Here is a 20,855-nt window from a genome sequence, read left to right on the forward strand (position 1 = left end):
GAATTCTATTTAGGTTTGATTGAAGATTCCTTGATGCTGTTGTTGGATCTGCGTGGGATGCCAGGATAGCAGTGTCATCTACATAAGTTGCAACTGTAGTTGTACTAGATGTTGGAATGTCCGCTGTGTATAAAAGATACAGAATTGAGCCGAGAACGCTGCCTTGTGGGATGCCTGAGTGAATAGGATATATCTTAGTGTGCTCGGTACCGTGCTTCACAAGGAAGTGTCTATTTTCTATGTAGGATTTTAAGAGCTGGAAGTGAGGATAGGGTAGAAGCTTCTTTAATTTTATTTGTAGCCCTATGTGCCATACCTTGTCAAAAGCCTGAGATATGTCAAGGAAAGCAGCAGAACAGTATCTTTTGGAGTTAAAATACTTGTTTATTTGGTTGACTAATCTATGCAGTTGTTCTATGGTTCCGTGTTTGTCTCGGAAACCGAATTGGTGTTCTGGAATTATTTTATTTTCGTCTATTATTGTTTTCAACCCTTTTACGTACATTTTTTCAAAGACTTTGCTAATCATAGGCAAAAGGCTTATAGGCCGGTATGAAGATGCATTTTCCGGTCTTTTTCCGGGTTTAAGGATTATTAGGATTTGTGCCACTTTCCATGAACTAGGAAAGTAGTTTAGGCGCAGTTCATATTATTGTAATTAGTTAAATTGCTTATTACTAATTAATTGTCATTTTTGTTGTGTTCTTTCGAGCCGACATATACAGAAACTGAGTTCTATGAAATGAAAAACGTTTTCCGTTAAAAAAGTGAGTATTTGTTTTTTAAAATATTTTATTATGGTTATAAAGCAAATATATTTTTGGGAGCTTCATGCGTAGAAACATATTTCCAAACAGTTTGCATCTGCATTTTGTCCATTAATCTAAATAGAAATGGTTTAATTGTAACGTTAGTGAAATGATTAGAAATAGCATATAAACTTTGGTCTAATAACAATAAATTTGCGATATCTGTGTGAGTATAATTTAGGTTTTTAAAGAGAATACCAGTTATGAATGCATCGTCTATCCAAAAAAAGAAATTTGATGTTTGGGCTTCTTCATATAGACTAAATGCCACTTCTGGTGTATAAAGAATAACATATCCAAGACAGTACTGTGGATAGACTTTTTCTGGATACTCATCAACTGTTACAACCCATTTGGTATATCTTCTGTCAACAGGGCTGGGAGGTCTTATAATACAGTATATGGTTTCTCTATCACCGAAACGAAACAAATGGTAAGTAAGGAAATTGTTCATACTTGGCCAGTTGATGAAGACGTCATCATCGGTTTTTAATACAAATTTTGCTTGCGGACAATGGTAAACAAAGTATTTAAGAACCATTACGTGCTTGTAAGTTAGATTTCTGTAAGTGTCTCTAAAATTACCTTGTACAATGTCACCAAATAACACATTTTCCGCTTCTAACTTTTTCTGTTGTTCCGGAGAACCTGGATCTCCTATCATAAACACTATTTTTTTAGTTTCTTCCACTTGTCCCCACGTATCCCTTATTGCCAGCCTCTTCTCTAAATTTAAAGGTGCAGAATGAACTACTATTAGCACTAACACAGAAGAATTTTCCCGACACACTTGATTTATCATAGAAAAATTAAAGCTTATGTTCAATAAGCGATTGTAATCCTGAGTTGGCTTTCCAACTAAGGTCTCCAATAATTTTGTAGGTTGCGATGCGGTTGACGACTGAGTGTAGTTTTGGAATAGTGAGCCTTGGAAATTCACTAAGAACATAATTGGAATTCCTAAAATGATTAATCCTATTAACGTTAAAGTCCTATGGTTTAACGATGGATAAGTCATTATCATCACCCGGGTTACCCTAGAACAAAAAAATGGAATTAGTTCTTCCTACTCATGTTTATCAAATATGTGGGGGACAAGGAAGGAGCCTCCATGAGATCAATAGTGCCACATCAACTACAAAACAGTATTGACGGCGTCCCCTGGAAACGTCTACTAGAAGACCTCTAATCCTTCCAACACCGGAGCAAACCAAATCAGATGGCAAACATCAAGCCACAACGGTTCTTCTCAGAACCAACACTGACAGTAGCGAGCATAAATATTGAGGGCATCACTACAGCAAAACAAGACATCTTATCAGAATTCTGCAAAAACACGAAATGTGAGATATTGTGCATCCAGGAATCCCACAGAGACCTAACTGCAGCGAGACCGAAAATCTAAGGTATGAAACTGTTTGTGGAGTTACCACTACCACACAATAAGCATGGGAGTGCGGTATTTGTGAGAACCCAAACCATAGCAGTGCTAAGAATCCTGAGGCCCCTAGGCAACCCAAGCTATGACGCACCTTAAGAAATCTAGGTTTCTCCGTTTTTAATAATTTTTATTTTTGAAAATGTCCGTTCGCCTGTTGCGAAATAACCCAAAATGACTGTGAAGCAGGAATACATTGTTTTCCCTGCAAGCTTGAAGCTGGGCTATAAAATATTAGAACTGTTCTAGTTCATTTAAGTTCAGATTCAATATCATCAGGATAGTTTTCATGTAGTTTTGAAGCACACTCCTTTATTTGAGTATCACTTAATTTTGGAAAACACAAAAGACCAAATACTGAGTTCATTGACCCGTACACTGTCAACCGACGACTCAGCTCAGTAATTAGAGTACAGTAGAGAATATTCAGAGTATTGTAGGTCGCAGGCCCTCAGCTTGTAATAAGCAAAATTATCTTTTTGGAATTTTAAGAACTCCAAAAGTGCATTTAGAAGCTGAACTGCAGTTTGAAGTTCAATCTCTTCTCTCTGCAATGATTTACTGACAGCGTTGATGCGTTCTAAAATTGTTACCCAAAACTAATAAAACTGAGTTTATTTTATTATGTACAATTTATTTGCTACAAATAAATGCCATATTATATTATTATTATATTATATTATATATTTGAGTGAAACGCGGGCCCCATCAAGTGCGCGGGCCCTTAGCGGCCGCCTAGTCCGCCTAATGGTTAATCCGGCACTGGCAGAGCCTATTTTACTTCAAATCAGGCCCGAGGCACACACAAATTTCTGGCCCCTAAATATAATTTAATAACAATAATAACTTCTTTTAATCTATTAATTATTTTACTAAAAATATAGTTGCACCAGAAATTAAATTTTTTATTAATAAATAAACATTGTTTAAGGGGATCGGTACAAAGTTTCGGCTCCAATCCTATTTAAATAGGATTCATTATTTTCGAAGCCTGAGAAAACTAATGAGTATTTTTGAAAAATTTAAAAGCAGAATGAAAGATTACGTTCTTACCGAGAGCCGAAAATCCCTGAAAACTTTTATAATGTTTATTTTAATAAGGTTCAGGGGTGAAAACCTAAAAGAAAATGTAGTGTGATTTTTAATTTCAAATATCTCATTCAAAAGAAACTTTTTATTTATTCTAAGGGACTTTCGGCCCTCGATAATAATTTAGTCTTTCATTGTGCGTTTAAATTTTTTAAAAATATTTATTAATTTTTCAGGATTCGAAAAAAATGGTCACCATGTCCGTGGTTCGCCATCTTTGTCATACAACGCATTAGTCGAATAGATATGATGACAATACAGTGACAATTTTAAATATTTGACATGGTATCGAGAATATTTTGAGTTGTTAATTAAATAATATTGATACTAAATTTGATAAATAATAGGGAACTTGCACATTTTTTTTATTACATAATAATGTTCAGTTTTGTATAAAAATGAGATTTTCAAAATTTCACGCTTCAAAAACTCATAATAACTTAGAAGTACAAATTTAAAGTCGTCTTTATCTTAAAATAGTTCAAACAACCCGTGACGTCACAGAGTTTGACTATGTGGTTCAGTTTATGGTAATATTTACGTATATTCTTCTTCTTCTTCTTCTTTAGTTTATTGGCCTCCACCTACTTGGGTATTTAGCCAGATCGTCGTCGGGGAATAAAGGAAAAATATTTATATTCTAATGACATTTATCGTATGTCACTGTAATAAAATATACCAGTTTGTTGAGGTTACAGTTTGATACAGGTTTTGAAGGAACGGAAAGAAGGTTTACTATTGAAAATAAAACCATTTTGTAAAAGCACAAAGTTTCTATGAATAGTTCAAACGATCAAAACATTTGTAACGTCACATAAGTGTATTTTCTACTGACGTTTATAAATGGCTAATCCAAAATTATATATTGGTGTAGAATGTAAACATACAACCCAGTGACGTCACGATGCGTTTTGGGGTGGCTGGTATAAGTTGAATTTTTAGTTGTCTTTAGGGGCCGAACGAAAGACAAACAAAACTTTTTTATTTTTGATACAGGTTCTAAATTATGTTCTGCTGTGATTTATACCATTTTTTTCGAATTTAAAATTTTATGCAAGTTCCTTATTATGACTTAAGACCTGAACTTAATAAAAAGTTATTTATTGTTTATTATTTATGGAAGATCCAAGCAGAGAATACACCAGGATATATTCTGTGATCCAAGTGTTTTATTGTTAAAGATGTTCATCTGAATGCTAAAAAAGCCATCTCTAAAGTTAATGATGACATTGTCAAGTAATGTTTACATATCCATACCAGTGAGTATTTTACTACATGTAATTTGCCGTGTAAATACAGAAAAAGGAGGGATCGCCGTAAAATATTTGCGCCTACACTCTTAAATATAAATTTTTAAACATGAGTAAAGATTGAATAGGTATATAATAGTGCATTATTGGTACATTATAAATAACAACAACAAATATTAATTACCAAAAACTAAAATATACCTATACAGAAATAACCTACAACTAAAATTAATTATATTAATTAAATATAATTATAAAAAAACAAATACTGCCTCTACAGAAAATAATGTCAACGTCAATATGATGTTATTTTCAATCAAAAAAGTCATCATACTTTATAGGTCTGGATCCCGCGTATGAAAAAAAAGTTGATTAATAGCAAGCTGAAAATTTATTAGTAGCTTAAGGGTGTCTAGTCGGATAAACTTTGATATATGGGAACACTGGAAAAGGGGCAGTTTTAATTATGGAACAGGTTAAAAATTTAGAACGGTCAGACCACGAAAACGGCACATTTATTTTGTTCGACAGAATAGACTTAAACTCTCCGAACAGAGATTAAACTCTTATGCAAAAATCAGACTGCTATTTATCACCTGTAATAATTCCTGTCATTTGACATATTCTACATGTTCCACTCATTAAAACGCACATTTGGTGATAAATAGCAGTCTGATTTTTGCATGAGAATTTAATCTCTGTTTGGAGAGTTTAAGTCTGTTCTGTCGGACAAAATACATGTGCCGTTTTCGTGGTCTGACCGTTCCAAATTTTTAACCTGTTCCACAATTAAAACTGCCCCTGTTCCAGTGTTCCCATTTATCAAAGTTGATCCGACTAGACATCCTTAAGTTATTAACAAATTTTCAGCTTGCTATTAATCAACTTTTTTTTCATACGCGGATCCAGACCTATTACGGATTTTGTAAGATATTAGATGTCTTGTAAAGTTCTTTAAAATGTGCCAATTCTTCCACTAAATCATCAACATCGATATCGTTCTCATATTCGGTAATAGTTTTTAAGTCTACTGTTTCACTATTGTCTGTGAAAAATATGTTAAAAATATCGTTTACAAAATTATAAGCATTTTTTTGTATAGATAGTTCTGCAATTAAAATATCACAATGTATCACAAATATCACAATATCACAATGTAAAATATCATAACGGTAAAAAACTATCTATTTTAAAATTTTCATGTCCTTTTAAAAAAAATTATAAGAACGGTTTATGAATATAACATTTATTGTTATCATGTTCTCTGTTCGTAAAATGAAATAATTTTGAAAATTCATTTTGTTATTGCAATAAACATTTTTTTGGTGATCTTTCCGGGCCCCATTAAAATGCGGGCCCGAGGCAGGTGCCTCACGGGCCTAGTGGTAAAATAGGTCCTGGGCACTGGAGGAGGGAGAGGTAAAGGAAGCATTAAGGAAACTATAAAATAGAAAATTACCAGGAAAGGACAGAATATCGAACGCACTCCTAAAGTACGGAAGACAAGATCTGACTAAACAACTATTAAAACTAATAAAATAATAGAACAAAACATATTACCACAAGAATGGAGATCAATCATCCTAAAACCTCTCTTCAAAAAAGGAGACAAAGACAAAAAATAAAAACTGCTAAATAAAAATGGATAAAAAACAATCTGATGCCATTGAGAACTTACATAAAAAACGTGACGGTCTCCATCTACAGAAAAACTCAAAGAATTCACAGGCATGACATACTCACAAAAACTAAATAATCTAACTAACGCAGAAGACAAACTGATTTCAAGCTCAGAAAAATAGATAAAAATGGGGGCAAACTTCTTAACTTATGGTAGAAGCTATTTATTGGAATCAGACAGCAATCATTAAGACCAATGGTAACACGTCAAGGCCAATTTAAATATAACAAGGTGGTATAACCTCTACCGGAGGTAATATTTTCGATCGCTTTATCGCACTCTTCAAATGGTAAAAGGATAAATGGACAAAGAGTATAACACCGCTATGCAGATGACACTGTTTTAATGACTGATTTAGACCATAGTCTCCAGTTACTTTTAAATATCATTGGGAGTTGTGAAAATATGGGGATGAAGTTCAGTACTACGAAAACCAAAGTTACGAAAATATCAAAGGACAAAAATTTACCCCTTCCAAAAATATAAAAAATAATAAAAAAACATAGATAGGTATATCTGGTTATATTACCTTTTAAACCACAAAAAACTAGAACTTCACTTATAAAACTTGTTAAGCACAGGCACAAAACTACCAAATTAATGTTTCTCCATTCTTCATTTTATTAACACAAGTAGTACCGCTATACAATCTTTGCTACAATTTACCCATTTTACGCCTTTTATCTATTTTATATTTTTAAAAAATGATAAATTGGTGGTTAGATAGGAACTACGTAGATTATAAAATTATCACATCAAAAATATTACGGAATATCAAGGGCGGATCCAGGGAGGGGGCCGTGGGGCCATGGCCCCCCGAGAATTTAAAAAAATATGCAGACTAATATACAGTTAATATTTGCACTAATATACTAATATACAGTTAATATTTGCAGACTAAGTTAGACAAATAAAAATACTTTAATAACGATAAGTTTTAAATGTCTTTACGGCATTAAAAGTGTACGAAAAGTGTATATATTAAAACACATCATTTTAACCCCATACCCCCGGTATCCCTCCCAAAAGAAGTTCATGGCCCCTCCCGAAAATCTGTCCTGGATCCGCCCTTGCGGAATATTACGGCAATAAGAAACGGGAGATAATAAATAAAAGAAAAATAAAAATTGGATCTTACAACGTGAGGACACTACTATTTAGAATCAGGAAAAATGCAGGAAATGGCGAATGAGTTACAAAGATACAAAGTAGATATTGCTGGACTACAGGAAGTCAGATAGGGAGGACAAGGCAAAATAGAAAAAAGTGATTATATAATATGGTATGCAGGAAAGGAAAAACAAGGACAAGGAGGGAAAGCATTTTACATCAGAGGGAATTTAAGAAAGGAAGTCTTAGAATTTAAAGCAGTCGATGACAGAATATCATATAGATTACACTATACTAAGTATAAGAATAGATTACACTAGTTTACAACCAATTTGAGACTCGAATGCAAGATGCTGTTTTTTGTTCATTTTTGCTCCCTGAATATGATTATGATGGTAAAAAGTTCCTAACACATAAGATTTTTTAGTTATAATTTTTTCAAAAAAAATTTAATTATGATTTTTAAGTTTTAAGTTTAAGTATTAAGTTAAGTGTTTTACAAAATTTTTTTAAAACAGTCATTTGTAATATATCTGGGCGTGATATTATCAAATGAACGTTTTTCCTAAAAATTGTGCATAATTCGGCAATACTGGGATATCTAATGTCTACGAATAACACATTAACATTTAAATAAAGAATAAACCAAAGGTAGTCCTTAATCAGTAAATCTACCAATTACATGGTTTCCCATAAATAGGCAGATTGTTTATATTCCTTTCAGAGTTGTGACTGCATAGCTTCACTGAGGAGGCATGAGGATGCTGAAATAGCTATATGGAGATGGTGGTCCGACTCTTAATCGAATATAAACAAAAACTGCCTTTATCTTTTCCATTTTTACTCAGTTTTGAGTATTTAGAAACTGTCTTTCGGTCCTTTTCCTAGGCGAAGAGAAGGTAAATGCGTGGCCTAAGTGTCCTCTATTTGCTTTCTCCTATTTTCGTCGTCTCTGTGATTATACAGGGTGTTTCATTGGGAACCGGAAATACTTTAATGGTGAATAGAGGTCACCGAGCCGGTTCTAGATATAGTACGTTTTTTGCCTTACCGACTATTATAACCGAGTTACAGGGTGTTTTATCGATTTTGCCTATTTCTTTCCTAAGCCATAACTTTAGAACCACCCTTTATATTTTTTTGATATTTGGTCCACATAGGTCCAGGGCCCCCGTAAGGGTTACTGGCGCCTGTGTGCAAAAAAAGAATTTTGGCGCCTTTTAAGGCATTTTGGATCATGTTTTTTATTTATTTTTTGAAGGTAGGTAGGTGCTTGAAATAAACCAAAAAACTGAACTTTAAAAATCATATCTATAGTCCATTCACTCAAGGTAAAACCTACGAATTTTTAAGAACCGCTTGGATTGACATGACATTTGGATAACACATAGCTTAGCTAACGTGTCAAGGAATAAAGTGATATTTTTTTTTATTTTATTCGCCCCTTTTCGGGGGCGAAAAAACATACGTTCAAAAAAGTCCGGAATTGGATAAAATGACTAATTTTGAACAACTTTTTTTTCTACTTATAAAGTTTTTTCACTAAAATCAATACTTTTCTAGTTATTTGCGAGTAAATATGTTCATTTTCCAACAAAAAAATACGTGTTTAGACGGATTTTCGCAAATAACTCAAAAAGTAAGTATTTTATCGAAAAAAATATAGCTTATAGAAAAGTGAAAAAAATGGTGTAATTTATGAAGTCTGCAGACAATGTAGAAGCAGAGATGTAGCTAATGAAAAGTGAAACGTGAAATAAGTGTTTAAAAGAAGCTATATTTTTATTTTTTTAGGTGTTTTTTTTAATATCAAAAGTTAGAGTAAGGTACGCTCAAAATAATATTATTCCCTTTTTTTTGGTAAACAAATCGTGAAAATTGCCCCCTAATTAGCATCCCAAATGAAATTAATCGTTACCGCTTCACCATAAGTTACTTTACTTATGTATTGTTTATATGATCTGAAGTTTCAAAAGGCTGTAGTTAAAAGGGTTTGAACGAGTCACTAATCATGAGTGTATGTAAATTTTGAACAGCCATAACCAATCTTTCTTTTACAGAAAAACAGAAAATCCAAAATATTCAGAAAAGCAAAACCTTACTTTTTACTGCTTGAAATTTTTTACTGAGATTTTTGGTATCATTAATAATTTTTAAGTTATTTGGAAAAAAGGAATTTATTCAAGATTAAGATTAAGACTAAGATCAAGATTAATAACTCGAAAAGTATTGCCTTAGCGAAAATCTCTATGGAACAAAAGTTGCTGATAATTAGTCAGTTTATCCAATTTCTGACTTATTTTGAACGTATGTTTTTTCACCCCCGAGAATACCCCAGGTACAAAAGCACACACATATCGGCACATCACTTATTTTCTTGTTAGCTATGTGTATGACAAATTTCATGTCAATATAAGCGGTTCTTTAAAATACACAGCAAAAACCGTGAGTAAGTCGACTATTATTTGTAGACTAAAATATCAAAATGAAACAAGCAGAATAAAATCGTAACAAAATAAATTAAAGTGCCTGATTTCTGATATGTTCTTGCAAATGAGAATCGGCAGTAACTGGTTGATATACTAATAAAATTTCGTGTGTGTTTATACATAATCCTATTTAATTTCTCAACTTTTATTTTAAAATTAATTTTTGTTTTTTTGTTTGTTTGTCTTTTTTTTTAATTTTTGACCCCGGTTTTGGCGCCCCTAAAGGATGGCGCCCGTGTGCATTGCACACTTTGCACATATGGTAGCGGGGGCCCTGCATAGGTCTCATTCAAAACCCAAACGACCGACATCCTAACCATAAGAAAAATCCAGATCCGGATTAACAAAAAATTATAAAGTAATTGTGACCTTAAAACAACACCCTGTATATTGAAATTTTGAAAATCTGTTTGCATATTTGAAAAGAGCACAACAAAGTAAGTTTAATGGTTCGCTTCAATTTTTCGGCCAGATAATTTTATGACCTTAATTTTGAAATTATATTGAATTTGTTAAGAACTTTGACATTAAAAAGCAGATATTATTAACATTTAGTTATAAATTATTAAAGTTAATGAATAAATACTAATTTTAAAAATAATCAATACTTATTTACCACATTGGAACGACCCAATTACTAATGACAAGAAAAATCCAGGTACGGATTAAGAAAAAATACAAAGTAATTGTGACCTTGAATCAATACCCTGTATATTGAAATTTTAAAAATTTGTCTTCGCATTTTAAAAGAGCATGAAAAACTGTGAATAAAGGCTTATTTAATTTTTTCGCCGTTGATTTAATTACATCAATTTGAAATTATATTAAAATTTTAAAGAACTCTGAGATTAAAAACCAGGTATTGTTAACTTTTAATAATAATTTAATGTTAATGAATCAATACTTACTTTAAAAATACTTAATACTTATTTACTACGCTGGCTTTATATATTCTCTGGATTTGTAGCTATAAGCACATCATTAAAAATTAGAATTGCGAGAATTGGGATATTTTAATGATTTAGTAAAGAATTAAAAAAACTGTTATATCTAATAAAACAAAAATTCGTTACAATTCAACAATTTAACATAAATTAAAAATATTTGAACTATAACAGTTGCTCAAAATGTCTGCCATTTTGTTAGATGCATTTCCTTGCTCGTTTTAAAAGATTTCGAATCGATTTTCTAATTAAATTGGGATTGTTCTTAATTTTTCTGGCAGCTTCTTGTGACCTTGACAGAATTAATCAATATGATTTCAAAATTGCCGTAATTAAATTATCTGCGCAAAAATTTGACATGCACCTTTTATCGCAGTTTTTTATGCTCTTTCAAAATACACAAACAAATTTTCAAAATTTCAATATAGGTGTTGTTTCAAGGTCATAATTACTTTATATTATTTTTTAATCCGGACCTGGATTTTTCTTGTCATTAGTAATTGGGTCGTTCCAATGTGGTAAATAAGTATTGATTATTTTTAAAATGAGTATTTATTCATTAACTTTAATAATTTATAACTAAAAGTTAATAATATCTGCTTTTTAATGTCAAAGTTCTTAAAAAAATCAATATAATTTCAAAATGAAAGTCATAAAATTGTCTGGCCGAAAAATTGAAGCTAACCGTTAAACTTACTTTTTTGTGCCCTTTTTAAATATCTAAACAGATTTTCAAAATTTCGATATACAGGGTGTTGTTGATTTCTCGTATGGTTAGTATGTCGGTCGTTTGGGTTTTTAATGAGACATATGTGTACCAAATATCAAAAAATATACAGGGTGGTTCTACAGTTATGGCTTAGGAAAGAAATGGGTAAAATCGATAAAACACCCTGTAACTCGGTTATAAAAGTCGGTAGGGCAAAAAATTTACTATATCTAGAACCGGCTCGGTGACCTCTATACACCATTAAAGTATTTCCGTTTCCCAATGAAACACCCTGTATATTATTGTAAAATCCGGAGATACGGGATGCAGCCAGAAAGCAGTTTATTAACGAAAAGTCTTGGATTTAAAATATTGTTTATTATATGTTTATTTCAATTATTCTAATTGTTTAAAAAGTAGTAAACTTTGTATCTAGGGCTTTTCGTTGTTTTCCTCGTAATACGAGAGATGTCACTAGATTGCGTCTCAAAAGGTGGAATCGTTGTATCGTGATGGTTTCCCTTAAATAGGCAGATTGTTTATATTCTTTTCAGAGTTGTGACTGCATAGCTTCACTGAGGAGGCATGAGGATGCTGAAATAGCTATATGGAGATGGTCGTCCGACTCTGAATCGAATATAAACAAAAACTGCCTTTATGGTATCCTACCGATTATAATATTACCAACGATATTACTCCGTAATACCATAGCCACCTTTACTTTACAAGCCATGAAGAGAAAAAGGCAACGTCGCAATCGATGACGTCCGTAGCTATCGGACTACCGCTTTCGAAACTACAATTTTAAAGTACAAATTCTGGTAAAATTTATAGTATTTTTTGAGTCGAACAAGAAAATATTATTAATTGGAAATTTGTACAAAATAATATTAAAAGTAATTCCTTGTAAGTAACGTTTATTATACAAAAAAAAAAACAATAACAAGAATATAAACGGGATTCATTTTTTTCGAATCCTAAGAAAACTAATAAGTATTTTTCAAAAATTTAAACGCAGAGTGAAAGATTACGTTAGGACCAAGGACCCAAAGTCCCTGAAAACTTCTATGTTTATTTTAATAAGTTACAGGGGTGAAAACCTAAGAAAATTTAGTGTGATTTTTAGTTTCAAATATGTCATAAAAAAAAACTTTTTATTCATTCTAAGGGACCTTTGGCCCTCGGTAATAAAGTAATCTTTTATTCTGCGTTTAAATTTTTCAAAAATACTTATTAGTTTTCTCAGAATTCGAAAAAAATGATTACCTTTAAAATACAGGCGTCAAAATTTTTCATTTTGTTCCTTTCCCCTTAAAGTTTGTCGCACTTATTTAGAAACACCCTGAATTGATAAAGAACAAATCTAGTTGTTAAACATAAGCAAATTAATCAAAAAAACAGAATGTTAAGAAAACCGGAGTCTATAGTTGGGTTTTAATTTCAGTATTTTTTAAATGCCCGGTACACCATAAAAATTTAACTGTTTACCAACAAGATTATTACAGAGGTATTGTTAAAGAATTAGGCTATAACATATTATAAAAATCACTTAAATCTGCCAACAGGTTTAGGAAATATGAGACATTAAAAATGACAAAATTTTTAAGTGGACGGATTTCTATATGCACGCAAGTTTATATAAAAATATATTATATTGAACTAAAATCATCTTAATAACATACCTTTTAATGTTCTTTATAATTTGGAGCACGAAATATTGTAAAATATTTCAGTTTCTCTGTAAATACAGTGAAAATTATTTAAAACCAAATGAGAACTGTCAGAATTAATCGGTCTACCAATAGATGTTGCCAAGTTTCAACTTCATGGCTTGTTAAGTAAAGGTGGCTATGGTAATACCGATCCTAGGTATTTAAAACTCTTGCTTTTCACAATCGCTTCACCATCCAAAGATACCATTTTATTTTTAGTAACTCCATCTTTAAATAAACATTCAAATACTCTGTTTTTGTCCTACTACGTTTTAAACCTGTTTCCTCCAGAGCTTGTCTCCACTGTTCCAGTTTTTGTTCTAAGTTGCTTTCACTATTTCCTATTAACACTACATCATCAGCATACATAAGGTTACGTTCACTACGGAGACCATCGCATCGCATGGTATCCTAGCCTAGAGAATAGTATTCTACTCTTCATATTCGTGAATTTAGTCCTGTCGCCAGTGGGGGTACAACGGCCTCCATAATTCAGATGGACTTACCCAATTTTTTTATGTATTTTGACCCGTAGAACACGAATTTTTTGGGTAACAGTCGATCCGGATGTCGATAAGATTGTTATAAACAAAGAACTTGAGGAATCACAACAGCGATTTTTCGTAAAACAAAACATTGTTTTGTACTTTTTGGGTCATTCTAAGCAAAAAATGTGTTTACAAGTTTTTTCGTAGGATGCATAGTTTTCGACATAAACGCGGTTGAACTTTCAAAAAATCGAAAAATTGCAATTTTTGAACCCGAAAAACTTTTGATTGAAAAATAAAATAGCAATTCTGCTTACCGCATTTGAAAGTTCAAGTCAAATTCTATCGGTTTTGATTATTTTCATTGCTAAAAATTAATTTTTTTATTGTTAAACAAAGCTATAAACACATAGTGATTGAATGATGTTTTAAATGCATTTCCCATTTGAAATCGAACGAGTAGGCGCATACAGACAATTTCTCCGTAGATTACATACATTAAAACGCATGCATTGGCACGGGAAACACTATGTGTTTATGGCTTTGTTTAACAAATAAAAACTTAATTTTTAGCAATGCAAATAATCAAGACCGATAGAATTTGACTTAATCTTTCAAATGCAGTAAGCAGAATTGCTATTTTATTTTTTAATCAAAAGTTATTCGGGTTCAAAAATTGCACTTCTTCGATTTTTTGGAAGTTCAACCGCGTTTATCTCTAAAACTATGCATCCTACGAAAAAACTTGTAAAACCATTTTTTGCTGAGAATCATCCAAAAAATACAAAAAAATGTTTTGTTTTGCGAAAAATCGCTGTTATGTAATTCCTCAAGTTCTTTGTTTATAACAAACTTATCGACATCCGGATCAACTGTTACCCAAAAAATTCGTGTTCAAATTTTTGACTACGGGTCAAAACACATCAAAAAAACTTGGGTAAGTCTATCTGAATTAAGGAGGCCGTTGTACCTCCTGGCGACAGGACTAATTCTGGCATTCAAAATAATGCATTTATTTTACATAGCTATCGATATACGCCAGTCAATGGGAGCAAGAATAGGATATTACCTCCGAATTCTATCTTACTGCATGGACTTTAATGAAATTTTGAGAATAGCCTCTACTTATCTTCTTATTAAAAGTCTACCCTATGCCGATGTGTGCTTTTATCTTGGGGTGTTTCCCACCCCTTCTTAGGGGTGGAAAATTTTTTGGTTAAAGTTACCACGGAATTCGCTAGAGAACCTAATTCTAAGCAAACATTGTTCTATATATTTTTTTTGAAAACTCAATACTTTTTGAGGTATTCGTGGTTGAAAATTGGCCATTTTCATTGAAACATAATACCTTTTCGAACGGTTTTTTGCGAATACCTTAAAAACTATGCATCTAACTAAAAAAACTATATTAAACATTTTTGTAGGTTATAAAAAAACAAAGAGACACTTGCTTTCATAAATCTTCTAATTAAAATACAAAGAGAGATATGGTAGGTGAAAATAGTTTGTTTTTTGGTACATTCTCAAATTGGTGTATTCAACTTGAAATAACAGAGAAGCGGTCGATTTTAGGTGTATAATGCTACTAATACCTTTTGTAGTGCTTGAAAAGACCTTTAAATGAGCTATATTAACCTATATTTACCTAACGGGGTCGACGATACAGCCTGGACTACACACGGATTCAAAATAGAGAAGAAAAAATGGCCTATACCTACCAATCGGGTTCTACTGTACCAAGTTTACTATTTTTTTTATCTATGGTACCACATTAAAATAATAACATTTATCTTATTTTCATTGCAAAATTATCCAAAACAAAGCAGCTAATGGGATGAAACAAAGCACCTTTTTTAAAGTGGCCTTTTTTGTTATTTTTTAAATTTATTTATTTAAAATATAATTTTACTAAATAAATGTGCAACATAATAATATTCATAAAATTCAAGTTTGTACCAAAATATATAAATATAATATTAAGCTTCAAATCCGGTATACTGTCAATGTTAAAAATGGGCTGCAACGGTCTAGCGAATGGTAGTCCGCGAATTTATTCTCATTCGGCTACGCCCATTATTTTTTTTACTTTAGTCGGAACGCAAAATACTCTTTGTTTATAACACTGCTGTTTAAACAATTTTTAACATTTTTCTTCTAAAAATTTTGTTAAAAACTTTGACTTTTCTTATAAAAGATTGTGTAACAGCGATTTTTTCAATAAAAAAGGGGCTATCTCAGACCCCAAGGGTCGTAGGACCTAAATTTTTTTTTAGAAGTTGTGTATTTTAACCAGCTTTCCGTATTTTTTATTGCCATTTAATTTGATCTAATTTCTACGAAATTATTGTAATTGTTTATAAGCTTAAAAACTGCTATTTATTAACAAATAATTTTGTGTACGTACATGTAATTTTTTTTACTTTTTTTTTCATAGGCTATTAGTATACATCTTAACGAAGGAAATGAGCTCCGGATTATTGAGATACATTCAGCCATATTAACTGGACAAGCTTCAGAAATTAGCTCGTTTGTCAAAAAATTTTATAAACAAATTCAATTTTGCGAAAACTATTTAACATATCTGGACCATTTTTTGTACACCATTCAAACACCATAATGCCCTCAAGCTTAGGTATATTTAAACATATTTTAATAAACAATAAAATTGTTATTAACAATATTCAAAAACAGTGATTTTGTCGTCAGTTTTGTAATAACTTTTTTGTTTATAAACCTATTTTCATTTAGCGTATCTCATTCGATGTATCTTTTTGTTCTAAAAAAGTTACCTGTGGACGTCAAATCTCTAAATAAACAAGTTTTTAAGTTATGAGCACAGAACTAAGTTTGACGTTTTGATTGTTTATTTAAAAATTGTTCCACTAAAAAATTGATGAATCCCAAGATAGAGTAGCCTTTTTGTAATATCTCATACTACACATTTCAACTGTCAAACCTCGTCTTTTCAATTATGTCGAAAAACGGCTTATTTTTAACTAACTTGATTGATCTATGTAAGTCATATAAAGAAACGCTCTTGTTTAGGGTTTCAACTGTCGTGTGGTTTATACAGTTATTGTGTGTGTGTTTAGCTGATAGATTAAAATCTACATGTGTATCAAATGCTTACTATTAATCCAGTTCAATAATAGTAAAGAAATCATCCTTCTTTTATGTCAATCGAAGATATGTAAACTGTAACAATGCTTTCTTGGGATGTGTCGCAGTCTAGTGAAAATTGTACATTAAAACGGCGGTTTAAATGTAAGTAGGAACTTTACGCTAAAGCTTTGACCAGATCCTAACTTAGTTATATAGTAAGAAAGTTAATCATTAAATTAAATGTTGCTAATTCTTGTGTTCTAATTTCCCACGTGAGTGAGCGGTCCTTCATATTATTGTAATTAATTAAATTGATTACTACTAATTAATTGACATTTTTGTTGTGGTTTTTCGAGCCGAAATTTACAGAATCTGAATTCTATGAAATGAAAAGAGGTGTGCGACAGGGATGTATATTGTCCCCATTATTGTTCAATACATATTCAGAGCACACTATGAACCTAGCGCTAACGGACATAGACGAGGGAATACTTATAAACGGAGAACGATTGAACAACATAAGATACGCTGATGATACTGTCATTTTTGCAGACAGTCTTGAAGGTCTGCAGACACTTGTCTCCAGGGTGGCAGAAGTAAGTAGCAGATTTGGGCTTGATTTTAACATCAAAAAAACCAAATACATGGTTATAAGCAAAAATAGGATACCACCTGGTCAATTACTAGTTAACCAACAACCTATAACACAAATCACCAACTTTTGTTATTTGGGTGCAAACTTAAATGAACAGTGGGACCAATCGACGGAAATTAAGATAAGGATCGAGAAGGCAAGATCAGCCTTCGTCAAAATGAAAAAAATCTTTAACAGCCACGATATAAAATTGGAAATAAAAATTCGTTTACTAAAGTGCTACGTATTCTCCGTTCTTTTATATGGCGTGGAGTCATGGACCTTAACTGAAGCATCACTGAAGAGACTCGAAGCATTTGAGATGTGGTGCTATAGACGCATTTTGAGGATTTCCTGGATAGACAGAGTTACCAACGAAGAAGTTCTACATAGAATAGGTAAAGAGCGCGAACTAGTCGTAACCATAAAACGTAGCAAACTGGAATACCTGGGCCATGTAATGCGCAATGAACAACGATATGACCTACTTCGGACCATACTTCAAGGTAAAGTGCATGAGAAAAGAGGTCCAGGACGAAGAAGAATATCCTGGCTGCATAACCTGCGAAAATGGTTTAACTTAACCCCTACCGGACTTTTCAGGGCAGCATTCAACAAAGTCAGAATAGCCATGAACAAGAAGAAGATGAAATGAAAAACGTTTTTATTTCCGTTAAAAAGTGAAAGTTTGTTTTTTAAAATATTTTATTATCGTTATAAAGTAAATATATTTTTGGGAGGTTCATGCGTAGAGACATATTTCCAAACAGTTTGCATCTCTATTTTGTCCATTAATCTAAATAGAAATGGTTTAATTGTAACGTTAGTGAAATGATTGTTAATAGCATCCAAACTTTCGTCTAATAACGCTAAATATGAGATATCTGTTTGAGTATAATTTAGGTTTTTAAAGAGAATACCAGTTACGAATGCATCGTCTATCCAAAAAAAGGCGTTTGATGTTTGCGCTTCTTCATATAGACTAAATGCCACTTCTGATGTATAAACAATAACGTAACCAAGACAGTACTGTGGATAGACTTCTTCTGGATACTCATCAATTGTTACAACCCATTTGGTATCGCTTCTGTCTACAGGGCTGGGAGGTCTCGTAATGCAGTATACGGTTTCTCTATCACCGAAACGAAACAAATGGTAAATGAGGAAATTGTTCAGACTTGGCCAGTTGATGAAGACGTCGTCATCGGTTTTTAATAAAAATTTTGCTTGCGGACAATGATAAACAAAGTATTTAAGAACCATTACGTGCTTGTAAGTTAGATTTCTGTAAGTGTCTCTAAAATTACCTTGTACAATGTCACCAAATAACACACTTTCCGCTTCTAACTTTTTCTGTTGTTCCGGGGAACCTGGATCTCCTATCACAAACACTATTTTTTTAGTTTCTTCCACTTGTCCCCACGTATCCCTTATTGCCAGCCTCTTCTCTAAATTTAAAGGTGCAGAATGAACTACTATAAGCACTAACACAGGAGCACTTTCCTGGCACACTTGATTTATCATAGAAAAATTAAAGCTTATGTTCAATAAGCGATTGTAATCCTGAGTTGGCTCTTCAACCAAGGTCTCCAATAATTTTGTAGGTTGCGATGCGGTTAACGACTGAATGTAGTTTTGGAATAGTGAGCCTTGGAAATTCATTAAGAACATAATTGGAATTCCTAAAATGATTAATCCTATTAACGTTAAAGTTCTATGGTTTAACGTTGGATAAGTCATTATCATCACCCGAGTTACCCTGGAACAAAAAAAAATGGATTTAGTTTTTCCTAATCATATTTATCAAATATGTGGGGAAAAAGGAAGGAGCCTCCAAGAGATCAATAGTGCCACATCTACTACAAAACAGTATTGACGGCGTCCCCTGGAAACGTCTACTAGAAGACCTCTAATCCTTCCAACACCGGAGCAAACCAAATCAGATGGCAAACATCAAGCCACAACGGTTCTTCTCAGAACCAACACTGACAGTGGCGAGCATAAATATTGAGGGCATCACTACAGCAAAACAAGACATCTTATCAGAATTCTGCAAAAACACGAAATGTGAGGTATTGTGCATCCAGGAATCCCATAGAGACCTAACTGCAGCGAGACCGAAAATCTCAGGTATGAAACTGTTTGCACAGTTACCACACAATAAGTATGGGAGCGCGGTATTTGTGAGAACTCAAACCATAGTCTCGTGGGAACAACGAATGTAAACGGTATAGAGGTAATAGCCATTGAGATCGGACAATGCATAATAACCTCGGTACACAAGCCCCTAAACCAGTCTTTTATATTTTCATCCCCTACTAACTCCCAATCACAATCACAATCACGAATCATCTTATACTGGGAGACTTTAACAGTCACAGTTTACTCTGGGGCTATGCAGACTCGGATGCAAATGGAGACGCAGTAGAAGCATGGGCTGAAACGAGTGGTCTCACACTAATCAATGATCCTAAACTTCCACCATCTTTTTAGAGTAAAGTTTTGAAAAGAGAATATACCCCGGATATTTATTTTTCAAGTAATAACCCCGAAGACCGATGTACCAAAGTAGTATATGGCGCCATACCAAAAACTCAGCATAGACCAATTGAAGGGTGAAAAAAAAAAACAGGGAATGTCACACTTTATAAGAAATTGAGATAGTGACACTATCTAACAGATATTTTATGTATTTACTATTTACAGTAGACTGGTAGATAATAACTTGGACCGTCCGATAAATATGCCTATTTAAAATAGCACTGTGAAGGATAAAAACTGGAAATGTCCACGCGTGAAAGGTAAAAACAAGGAGAGTCCACTTGAACAAAAACAAAAATTAACTGGGTTTTTATTTCCAGTTTATTCGTTTAGTTTCCTTTGTTTACGTTTGTTAGAAACTTCTTCTTCTTATTGAGGTCCCTCTCCATTCCGAACGTTGACGATCATTCTGGCGATGATGACTTTGTTGGTTGCTATACGGAATAGTTGTGTTAAGATCTTTCTATACCATGCTCTCAGGTTAACAAGGCAGGATATTCTTCTTCGTCCCAAGTACGGCCTTTCACGATGTTGACTAAATCTGTGGTTGTGTTCATCCTCCGTAGCCGTAGTACTTCTTCATTGGTGACTTTGTCAGTGCATAGTATCTTCAGGATCCTTCTGTACCACCATAGCTTCAAAGCCTGAAGTGTTAAAAACGGCACGGCCAATAAAGTTAGAGTTAAGCGTAATGGAGTTTCCCAAGAAACTAATGTGTGTTTTAAAGCATTCATGTTAGCACATGGTTTAACTAAAGGCAAAATTGAAGACCTACAAAAACTTTAAAAGCTACAGGAACTTCTGGACAAGACAAACGTGGTAAGCATAGTATGGTGGCTCCCGCCTTCTGAGCCACCCT

General features: G+C 32.8%; 2 protein-coding genes across 3 annotated transcripts; both read right to left on the reverse strand.

The window, feature by feature from the left end:
• Nucleotides 1-675: 675 nt before the first annotated feature.
• Nucleotides 676-18,903, reverse strand: LOC126891832 (lactosylceramide 1,3-N-acetyl-beta-D-glucosaminyltransferase A-like). 2 transcript variants are annotated; one of them, XM_050661147.1, is made up of 2 exons: nt 18,763-18,903; nt 676-1,846 (listed from the first exon to the last, which is right to left on the reverse strand). In XM_050661147.1, exon 2 carries the CDS (start codon nt 1,831-1,833, stop codon nt 802-804), a length of 1,032 nt encoding a protein of 343 aa, XP_050517104.1. In that variant the 5' UTR covers nt 1,834-1,846; nt 18,763-18,903; the 3' UTR covers nt 676-801. The 2 variants fall into 2 exon arrangements, with proteins under 2 accessions (XP_050517104.1, XP_050517103.1); XM_050661146.1 differs by lacking the exon at nt 18,763-18,903 and adding an exon at nt 6,797-6,916.
• LOC126891834 (beta-1,3-galactosyltransferase 5-like) lies at nt 18,087-19,210 on the reverse strand. Its single transcript, XM_050661148.1, has one exon. It carries the CDS (start codon nt 19,199-19,201, stop codon nt 18,170-18,172), a length of 1,032 nt encoding a protein of 343 aa, XP_050517105.1. The 5' UTR covers nt 19,202-19,210; the 3' UTR covers nt 18,087-18,169.
• Between the last annotated feature and the right edge of the window lie 1,645 nt (nt 19,211-20,855).

This window comes from Diabrotica virgifera, chromosome 9, assembly GCF_917563875.1.
Source record: "Diabrotica virgifera virgifera chromosome 9, PGI_DIABVI_V3a".
NCBI classification, from domain to species: Eukaryota; Metazoa; Arthropoda; class Insecta; order Coleoptera; family Chrysomelidae; genus Diabrotica; species Diabrotica virgifera.

Excerpts from the sequence above, each read along its gene's own strand:
- LOC126891832 (XM_050661147.1), bottom strand. The coding sequence starts at position 1,833 with ATGATAATGACTTATCCATCGTTAAACCATAGGACTTTAACGTTAATA.
- LOC126891834 (XM_050661148.1), bottom strand. The coding sequence starts at position 19,201 with ATGATAATGACTTATCCAACGTTAAACCATAGAACTTTAACGTTAATA.